The sequence below is a fragment of the Lepus europaeus genome, chromosome 15 (genome assembly GCF_033115175.1).
Source record: "Lepus europaeus isolate LE1 chromosome 15, mLepTim1.pri, whole genome shotgun sequence".
Lineage (NCBI taxonomy): Eukaryota > Metazoa > Chordata > Mammalia > Lagomorpha > Leporidae > Lepus > Lepus europaeus.
The window spans coordinates 58,937,804-58,948,073 of NC_084841.1; the positions used below are offsets into that span (position 1 = coordinate 58,937,804).

The following is a 10,270-nucleotide window of genomic DNA, read 5'->3' on the forward strand; positions in this document are numbered from 1 at the left end:
GCTTGGGTCAGGCGGACAGGAAGTGAGCGAAGGCCGTGCAGGTGGGGAAGTCCCAAGGGCTCCCAGGACGACTGTCCTGACCCCTGAAATGGAAACTAGCACAGCTGGCTCCGTGTCACATGTCCTGGGGCAGGTTACAAATCACTCAGGGGATTGGCAAAGCCGTCCAGAAACTCGCGGTTCAAGGGCAGCAGAGAAAGTTGCCACGGGACTTCCAGCAGATCATCAGGGGACCAGCTCCAGGAAGCAGGAATCCATGGCAAAGGAGGGTCGTGTGCCTACGTGTGAGTGCCCGAGGGACAGTGGGGACCCCACAGGGACTCTCGCGCCTCTCTTTGTAAGGGAGCCGTGGTTCGCTCCTGGTCTCGCTCATCCTGGACCGCGCCATTAGGCACTTGCTCCAGGCGCCCCAGCGAGGTCTCCGGAGCAGCAAGGACTTTGGGGGAGGCACAAGGCCACTGTGTGTGTGTCCACTCCAGATCACGCGGTGCCCATGACCCGGGGGCAGAGACGCAGGGACTCTGCCGGCCACGCGTGCACCGACTGCCCCCTCTCGCCGCTCTCTCCCGCCTCCCCGGAGTGCTGGACCCTAGGATTCTAAGGGGAGTGACTCCCCTTCCCGCTGCGCGCGCGCACGTGGAGCAGCCAGCGGAGAATCTCAGCTCGCCAGTCCCCGCTAACCGGCCTGCGGGCCAGAGAGACCCTGAGGGTGCCCTTGTCCTCGGACTTCCCGCGTACCGGGTCACGGACGCCGAAGCGGCCAGGTGCGCCAGCCCGCAGCCTCTGCGCCGCTCCCACGCGGGGCAGCACCCGGTGGCGGCCAGCTCCCGCCGGTCTGCCCGGTCCGGCCCGGCCCTGCCTGGGCCGCGGCGCCCGCTCGGCACCGCCTCCTTTTCTAAACACAGCGGCGGCCCGCCCTCGGCGCCCGGCCGCGCAGTGCTGTGCGGGCGGCAGGCGCATCGGGGGCCGGTGCGCAGAGCGGCGTTGCCCGTGCTGAGCGCAGCCAGGACCCAGCCTCAGGTAAGCGGTTCCCGGCCCGCGGCGCCTTCGCTCGAAGGCAGCGCACGGGGCGCTGCGCTGTGGCGGCCGGGCTGGGTGCGAGGAACTGAGGCAGCCCAGAGACGCGCGGGACCGAGCGCTAAAGCTGCGCGCCTGGGCACCGCGCGCCGCGGTGTGCGCCCGCGGTGTGTGCGCCCTGGGCTGCCGCGTGCGCTCGGGCTCCCCGAGCCCGTTTCCCATGAAAGACCCGTGCCTTTCTTTGCCTCGCTCCGCTCCCCAGACTCACCAGGGCTTGGGACTGGACAGAGGTTGCTGGTTTGGGAAGTCTTTCGGAAAACCAGGGGGAGTGTTGGGCATGGGAATTTGGCATTAGGACGGCGACTGTGGCTTGGAGGAAGTTTAGGTTGCTGTTTGGAGCCGGTGTGATTTTCTGTGAGTGGGGTTGTCTGTGTGTCGGTTTGTGGGCGCCCTATGGGGGCAGGAGTCTGAGACTATCCAACAGTACTTTGGATCGGGTGCTGGGTAGGGGGAGGGGGATCAAGAAGTTGCACATCCAGTTTGGGGCTGCTTCTGTGTAGTTTTGATGCTGCTTTGGAATTTTCCTTAAGACAATTGGCGACTTGTGACTCACCGCAAAACTGACGATACCAGGAATACAAGGAATTCCTCGTGGTTCTTTGTCGCCAGGAGTCACCCTTATCTCACAATGAGCAGCAGCGATGAGATGATCCAGAAACAGAATTGCTTTTAAGTTAGTACAATGCCTTCCTTAAGGTTTCCTCGCCGCTGAATTGCATCTTGGTCAAGCTTGGTTTTTCTAAGCGTGGCGCGAAAGCTTCTTTCTCTCCTGTATTTCCTCCTCTCTCTCATTTCCTTCTTATACTGTTCCATTTTTTTTTTCCTGGAAAAGGACTTCCTAGTGGATCAGCATTTTGCTTTCTCTACCAAAACTGACCCTCCTTCACCTTGATTTGGGTTGGTCAGGGTGGTCTTTGGCTTAGGGTCTTCATGTGACCAGAACGGAACATACAGCGTTTTCTTTCCCGAAGCAGGTGAAAATAGTTGGCTTGACTTTGCCAAGGTCTTCCTGGTGAAAGAGCTCCCGCACTGGGGTGAGCCCGATCAGGGTGATAAGGCCAGCCCTGCACGCCCGGGACGGCTCTCCAGCAATTGCTCACTGGAGTAGATAGATAGTACCCTGGAAGTGTAGGGCCTCAATGATTTTCTGGAAGGTGCTCTCCACCTCAATTCTAGGCACTGCCTTCTTTCAAAGTCAAGCTCTCTCAGCACTGAGTGCTTTGTAACTGGCCATTTGATTGGCTGCTTCTTTTCCCCTGAGTCTAAACCTCATTGTAGAAGTGAATGGGGCCCCAGAGGCAGGCGGTGCCAAGCCTCCCTGCCTCTGTGTGCTGCCCACCCGAAGACAGGGTTGCCCCTGACCTGGTCTCTCAGACTCTCAGGGCTCATCTGAAGTCCACACCCATCTGACCGGTCCCTGAACCACTTTCCCATCCTGCTGAAACTGTTGAACTTGAACTTCTGTGCCATGGCATCCTTAAAAAAGTGCATGAAATGCAGAGCTGCCCAAGCTTAACACAGGAAATAGAAAGTTAGTTACTGAGCAGAAATAAACAGACTTGGGAGTGTTCAGTGCAGCTGGGATGAAGTGGGAGGCAGCAGCTGGGGAAGTGGGAGGCCGCTGGAGATCCAGGGGAGCCCTCGGTCCTGCCTTGGCTTGCCCTTGCCCTTGGTTTGGGTCTTCACCTGGGGGAGTGAAGGTAAGACCCAGAACAGGAAGCGCCACACCCAGTTATTTTATTGTTTTTTAAAGATGCATGGCCATTGAATTTCCTCTTTTCTGAATCTCTGCATAAAATGACACATTCAGGAGTTCCTGAAAGCCACTGCTTCTGAGTCGCAGCCCCGTTCGTTTTTCTGTAGGGCATCGGCTGCACAAAACGCTACCACGTATGATTTCCTCCTGGCGTGGTGTCCGACGGGCGGCAAAAGAGCAGCCCGGGGCCGGCGCACCTGTGCCCACTCTAATTCGGTGTCTGCTCGTGTTCGCAGAGCTGCTGATCTGGCCCAGAGAAGGAAGCTGGGCGCGCCCCACGCAGGGGCCTCTCCTGGCCATGTCTCCAGAGGCCGCCACCGAGCAGGATGGGGAGCAGCGGAGCAGGCGTGTCAGCAGGATCATCTTCTTCTTCTTTGTCTTCGGCGCCGTCCTCCTGTGCGTGGGAGTCCTGCTCTCCATCTTCGGGTTCCAAGCCTGCCAGTACGGGACCGTCTCAGACTGCAGCTTGGTACTGAAGATCGCCGGCCCCTCGTGCGCCGTCATGGGCCTTGGAGCTGTGATCCTGGCCCGCTCCCGAGCCCGACTTCAGCTGCTGGAGGGGCGGAGGCGAGGCAGCCAGGCCGATCCGGACCAAGCGTTCATCTGCGGAGAGAGCCGCCAGTTTGCCCAGTGCCTCATCTTCGGGTTTCTCTTCTTGACGGGCGGCATGCTCATCAGTGTGCTGGGCATTTGGGTGCCTGGGTGCGGCATGAACTGGGTGCAGGACTCGCTGAATGAGACAGACTCAGCGGGCGCCGAGCCCCCGATCTGCGGATTTCTTTCCCTGCAGATCATGGGGCCCTTGATTGTGCTCGTGGGACTGTGTTTCTTTGTCATCGCCCACGTTAAGAAGAGGAACAACCTGAATGTGAGCCAGGAGGCCCCTGAAGGTGAAGAGGGACAGACCCAGAGCATGGAGCCCATCCCGGTCACAGTAGGTGAGTGGCTGTCGTTCGCGGCCCTGCTCATATCACCTGGTCGCTGCCGCTTCCCTCTCGCACACATGCGCATGCGTGCCCGTGCACCTGTGCGCCTTGCCGCTGTTGTAGCGGGCCCCACAAAGAATTCCCACGCATGCCATTTGCTCCTAGTGACTGCACTATTTAGCAGAAGCATAGGAATATTAAGTGTGACTTTGGCTGAGGTCAGGAAGCGAACTAAGAGGTAAGGGAGCAGAGCCGTGAGGACAGCCTTGGGGTCTTCTTTTTGATTTTTAGATGTATTTATTTATTTGAAAGGCAGAGCAGCAGAAAGGGAGAAACACACGCATACAGAGATCTTCCATTAGCTGTTTCACTCCCCAAATGGCCACACCAGCGGGGTCTCGGCCAGGGTGAAGGCAGGAGCCAGGAAGGCAGTCTGAGTTTCCCATGTGGGTGCAGGGACCCAAGCACGTGGGCCATCCTCCGCTACTTTTCCCGGGCGCATTAGCAGGGAGCTGGGCTGGAAGTGGAGCCGCAGATCATGAATCAGTGCTCCCATGGGAGACACTGGGATGTAACCCTCTGCACCATGATGCCAGCCCCAGCCCCGGAGCCTTCTGTCACCCTGGGGACCCTGTGCCCCCATTACACTCCCAGGCAAGCCACTCAGCACTTTCAGCTGTGGGCCACGAGGGCTATGCTTCCCAGCCGGCACAGCCTGGCTGTCCTTGGTCAGTCCTTAACTTCTCTTGCCTTAGTTTCTCTTTTTCTAAAAGGACCATTGCATTTATTTCTTTTTTTTTTTTCCTTAAAGATATATTTCTTTTATTTGAAAGGCAGAATTACAGAGAGGCAGAGGCAGGAGAGAGAGAGAGAGAGAGAGGTATCTTCCATCTGCTGGTTCACTCCTCAAATGGATGCAATGGTCAGAGCTGAGCCTATCTGAAGCCAGGAGCCAGGAGCTTCTTCAGGTCTCCCACACAGGTGCAGGGGCCAAGGACTTGGGCCATCTTCCACTGCTTTCTCAGGCCATAGCAGAGAGCTGGATCAGAAGTGGAGCAGCCGGGACTTGAACCGGTGTCCATATGGGATGCTGACACTGCAGGCGGTGGCTTTACCCGCTATGCCACAGTGCCAGCTCCGGAGTATTGCATTTCTAAGAGTCCCTCCAGCCTGCATGTTCTAGAATTCTCTATCCCAAACCTCTTGGGCTGCAGACATTGTTTGTGGGGGAGGGGATCTGGGCAGTGTTTTCTGCCCTGTTCTTCATTTTGTGTAACTTCCTCCTTGGCTGCAGGGCTGGGTAAGGTTTGGGAACAGTGGCGCAGACTGAGATGAAATGTGACACTGCCTGTCACCCCGTTCTCCCAGGGTGACTCTCTCTACAGGAGAGCAAGGTTACCATTTCCCAGGGTCACCCCCGCAGAGCCCCAGTGCCAGCTTTTCCCAAGGGAAAGCCCCACTGGCTGCTGGTTGGTAAGTCAGGGCAGAGAGCGTGCAGAGGGGAGCAGAGGAGTGGGACACTGCTGGGTTCTCGTGTCCCGGGCTGCAGGCCTCGCGGGTCACCCGCTGTGTGCTGAGCTGGCGTTGATGCTCCCGGGTTAGGTGTGGAGGCACTCGTATTTCTGTGTGAATTATGAGTAATAGCTAACGCTTAGGTGGCGGCTACGCAGGTGTTTCCACACGCGCTCTTAAGGGGCCCACGTGAGACGTTCACTCAGGAAGACAGATACTCTCACTGTCCCCATGTCACATATGAAGAGACCGAGGCACAGAAATACCCAGGGACGTGACCTCGGTGACAAACGGGCAAGCGGCAGAGCAGGGCCCGAATCCTGGTGGGTGGGACTACTCGGAGGCCGGCCCTTGCGTAGCGCCTCCCCAGGGCGCGTGGCGTCATTGCATGTCATCCCGGGCGGAGCGCTGCTGGGCCAGCGAAGGGCTCCCGAAGCTTACAGGTGCTCTCAACCCTCTTGGCGCACACAGCGGGTCCACGCAAATGCATGCATTGGCTGCTCCCGACCTTCCACCTGGTTGCGAGCATCTGCAGGTGTGCTCTTTGGGTTTATCAGCCGGGGAGTTCTGGAAACAGGGTGGAGGCAGGGAGCCCAGCGCTGCTGCTCCGGGCACTGCACAGTTGACAAAGTCTTCCACTTCACTCTCCAGGCCCCGTAACCTGGGAAACGCTAGCATCTAAACTCTTTGAGTTCCTCTCTTTTGACCCTTGGTCTGTTTTTAGAGGCTAGGAGTGGGTATAGGCACAGTGTTGGGTCCCGGGTTCGAGCAGGTGCAAGAGGCAGCCCTCCCTGCCTCCAGAAAGGTACCTGTCAGCTCACAGAGGACTGCAGGTGCTGGAGGCAGTCCCTGGGGGGAGCAGCAGGGGGGAGGGGGGAGCAGGGAGCAGGTGGCCAGGCGTGGGAGGCCCAGCAGATTGGGCAGAGGGGTGGACGCCCTTGGAGATAACAGGGTCACTCTGAGCATTTCCGTGTTTGCTTTTGACAGGTGACGGCCTGCCCTGCGGGCTTGCTTCACAACTCCTTTACTCCATGTGTAATTAAGGCCGCACTCAACCTCAATTCCTCCAGCCTACCCAGACCTTCTAAAAAAATTCAGTGAGAATTTTGGCCAAGTTGAGATTTGCGAGATACATGTTAAGCCCTAGCTGCCTTCTTGTGGGGAGAGAGAGAGAGAGATGGAGTGAAGGTCTGTTCTAGAAGAGGAAGTGACTGAGGTGTCAGGGGCAGAGAGGACCCCCTGGCCAGCCTGCCAGCTGGGAGTGTTTCTCCATCGTGCACCTTTGTGCCCCGGGCTGGTACGGTGTGCGGGGAACACCTTCGCTGGTGTGTGCCCGCTGGGGGTTTGCTCTGGACTCTGTGATGCTGGAACTGTTGGGCACGGGTCACCTGTCCAGCCCTCCTATCTGCCCTCTGAGATCAAGAGGGTAGCCAGAGAACTTGTCCAGGGCCATGCCGGGTTGGTGATTGGCCAATGGAAGCCCTGTAGCTATAAAGAAGCCTGTGCCAGCCTAGGCAAGCATCAGTTCTGGTGTCCCAACGAATGTCTCCTTCCTTCAGGGAAGCGAAGTCCTGTGCCCTCCTGTGTCTTTCCTGGACTGTCATTTGGTGTTGCCACTTTAACACAGGGCTTGCTGAGACCCACAGTAGTGGTGCAGTGGTTTTCCAGAATGTTCCAGGAAACCTGTGTGGTGCAATGCATGGGAATTCTCGTGGGTTACAACCAGGGCGCAAATTGGTGCTTGTATCTGCTCACTTAGTTTCTCTTCCTCAAAGCATGGGGCTGTGTTCTGCAGTGAACAGTAGCCAGAGAAGTACAAAATCAAGCTCTTTTTTTTACTAATGTGTCTTTTTTTAATACTGTAATATATTTTCGTTTCATTTGAAAGGCAGAGAGAGAGAGACTGTGGTTCACTCCCCAAATGCCTGCAACAGCTGAGCCTGGCCAGGCCAAAGTCAGAAACCAGAACTCAGCCTGGGTCTTCCACATGGGTGGTGGGGGACCAAGTGCTTGCACCATCACCTGGTGCTTCCCAGGGTGGATTGGCAGGAAGCTGGATTGGAAGCAGAGACTGGACTCTAAGGAGACACTCCAGTGTGGAGTGTCCCAAGGGCCCTGCACCCAATACCCACCCCCAAAACAAACTTCTCAGAGTCTGACCTTCATCTCCACAGGCTGTGTGGCTTTTTGATAGATTAACAGTAACAGGCTGTTCCATGGCTCAAATGACATTTGACTTTCCCCAACAGCTGACTTTTTCTGAAAGTTGATTTAGTTATCTGAAAGGCAAGGTGACAGCGAGAGACGAAGAGGGAGTGGCAGAGAGAGAGAGAGAACTCTTTCATTCACTTCTGCTCCCTAAATGGCCAACACCAGTAGCCAGGAACTCCATCTGGGTCTCCTGTGTGGGTGGCAGGGGCCCAAATACTTGGGCCATCCTCTGCTGCTCTCCCAGGTGCACCAGCAGAGAGCTGGATTAGAAGTGGCGCAGCCGGGACTCGAACTGGCGCTCTTATGGGATGTGCTGCAGCTTATCCACGTTTATCCACGTTATCCACGTTATCCACGTTTCCATTCTGGGGCTTGTAGCAGGCATCTGACTCAAACATAGAGCTTGTTTCTTTTGCTCCTCTTAACTTGCGCCCGTGTGTCGCCCATCAGTTTCCAAGCGCGCTGCTTTGTGTCCGCAGGTGATTCGGTGATAATATTCCCGCCGCCGCCCCCGCCTTACTTCCCCGGCTCTTCCGAGGCGGCAGACACGCCAGCTCCTGGCGCCGGTGCTGTGCTTCCTGGGGAGAACCCGCCTCCGTACTGCAGTATTTTCAACCCTGGGTAAGCTTCTGCGTTTGCGCTTCCGGCCGGTGCATGGCTCCAGACCGCGGTAGGAGGGCCGGCCTCAGTGCCCGAGTCGGGTGAGGTGATGAAAGTGCGAGGCCGGGCACCTTGGTGGACTCCTATCCGGGCGGGGCGCCCTCCGCAACCTGAGGTGTACCCCGGTGCTGGGGCGGCCTCTGCTTTGCACTGGGAGCGTGGGCGTGGCCCTGGGGCTCCCTAGAGGATCTGGAAGGATTCCCCGGTTCTGGTGGCTGTGCCTGGGGGACATAGGCTAACCCGGACCAGCCCAGTTGCTCCTTAGTCCTTGGCACCCTCTCGGTGGGACTGACTCAGAGAGGAAGGCACTGGTAGCAGCCCCATTCGACAGATGAGGCCACTGAGGCACAGACAGGATAAATAACTTGCCCAAGATCCCCCAGCGGAAAAATAGCAGCGTGGAGTGCAGATGTCGGTCCGTGGTTGGAGCTCACTCTGCTGACCAGTACGTCTCCCCCCTTCCCTTCCATGTTGGGGGTTAGTGTTTTAATTTTCTTTCTTTCTTTTTTTTTTTTTTTCAAAAAAGAGGAGTATTATTGTAAAGGCAGAGTGACAGAGAGAGAGAGGAAGAGAAAGAAAGGGAGGTCTTCCATCCCCTGGTTCACTCCCCAAGTGGCCGCAATGGCTGGGACTGGGCCAGTCCAAAGCCAGGAGCCAGGAACTCGATCCGCGTCTCAGGCTCCAAATACTGGAACCAGCATCTGCTGCCTCCAGGGTGTTTAGCAGGAAGCTGCATTTGAAGCGGAGTAGCTGGGACTCAAACCTGTGGTGGACCAACCGGGGGTACCAGGGTCCCAGCAGCGGTTCAGCCCACTCCGTCACAACATCCAGCCCTCGGGCTTTCAGTTTCTATTCGCATAGGTTTGTCTACCTCATGGTAGCTGCCTCAGAAGGAGAAATCCCAGAGACTGTAACTCTGTGTGTGTGGCTTCTGTGCAGAAGTATCCGATGTCTTCAATGACAAGGGAATGACAATGAAAGTGACGTTGTCACTGTTCCAATCTGCTCTAAGAAAAGTAAGAGGAAAGGCATCCAAACAGGTGTATGAAGGTAGGATGTGGAAGACCTTACTCCTGAGATGCATGCATTAAGCGTTCTACCTTTTCTCTCTTTTTGCAGGACCCCAGCACCTGAGAGCCAGGGTGAGCCCTCGGACAGAGACTGTGGATTCGTATATACTATTTCTGGGACTGACTCATCCCCGGAGGTCTCACACACTCCGTACCTTCCATATGAATTACCTCCTAGATATGAAGAAAAAGAGAGCAGTGCCCCTGCCTCTGAGTCTACCCCACCATGAGCTGTGGACCCCAGTTCCGTTTTATATATACTGCACCACTATTTTATTTAATTTTTTTTTTAATAAAAAGTGCAATAGCATTATGTTCTGATTTTTATGGTACAGCATCAAGAATAAGCAAATCTTCCCTCTTAGCTGCCGGCTGCTAGTGCTTCAGCCCATGGGAAAGGCACAGTGCACATGGCCAGGCACGCAACAAAGTTCCTCAATGATACCTGCAACCCTGGGACGTAGGAGGGATTATGTTTATTGGTGGCTAAACAAAGGCTGAGAGAGGCTTTTTTTTTTTTTTTTTGACAGTGGACAGTGAGAGAGAGAGACAGAGAGAAAGGTCTTCCTTTGCCGTTGGTTCACCCTCCAGTGGCCGCCGCGGCTGGCGTGCTGCGGCCGGCACACCGCGCTGATCCGATGGCAGGAGCCAGGTGCTTCTCCTGGTCTCCCATGGGGTGCAGGGCCCAAGCACTTGGACCATCCTCCACTGCACTCCCTGGCCATAGCAGAGAGCTGGCCTGGAAGAGGGGCAACTGGGACAGAATCGGTGCCCCGACCGGGACTAGAACCCGGTGTGCTGGCGCCGCAAGGCGGAGGATTAGCCTGTTGAGCCGCGGCGCCGGCCTGAGGTTGGGTTTTGAACCTATGTGGCTGGCTTCTCAAAGCAGCGCCCCCTATCTGCACCCTGTGGGGTCAGCGCAGCCAGAAGTGCCCCTTGGTGCTCAGCGTGGTTCTCTCTGCCCCTACTGTAAGTTGCTTATGGAACCGAGAAATGAGATTACTTCCCTAACTTCTTTAGGATTTCTCCTCTCTTCCCTCCCTCCTTCCCCCCGCCTT

The 10,270-nt window shown here is 56.6% G+C and overlaps 1 protein-coding gene across 2 annotated transcripts; it reads left to right on the forward strand.

Moving 5' to 3' along the window:
• Positions 1–202: 202 nt before the first annotated feature.
• TMEM171 (transmembrane protein 171) lies at positions 203–9,445 on the forward strand. Of its 2 annotated transcripts, none has more exons than XM_062212098.1 (4): positions 203–284; positions 3,070–3,771; positions 7,962–8,103; positions 9,262–9,445. In XM_062212098.1, the coding sequence occupies exons 2-4, from the start codon at positions 3,132–3,134 to the stop codon at positions 9,440–9,442; spliced, it is 963 nt and encodes a 320-aa protein (XP_062068082.1). In that variant the 5' UTR covers positions 203–284; positions 3,070–3,131; the 3' UTR covers positions 9,443–9,445. The 2 variants fall into 2 exon arrangements, with proteins under 2 accessions (XP_062068082.1, XP_062068083.1); XM_062212099.1 differs by lacking the exon at positions 203–284 and adding an exon at positions 960–1,020.
• The last annotated feature ends 825 nt before the right edge of the window (positions 9,446–10,270 follow it).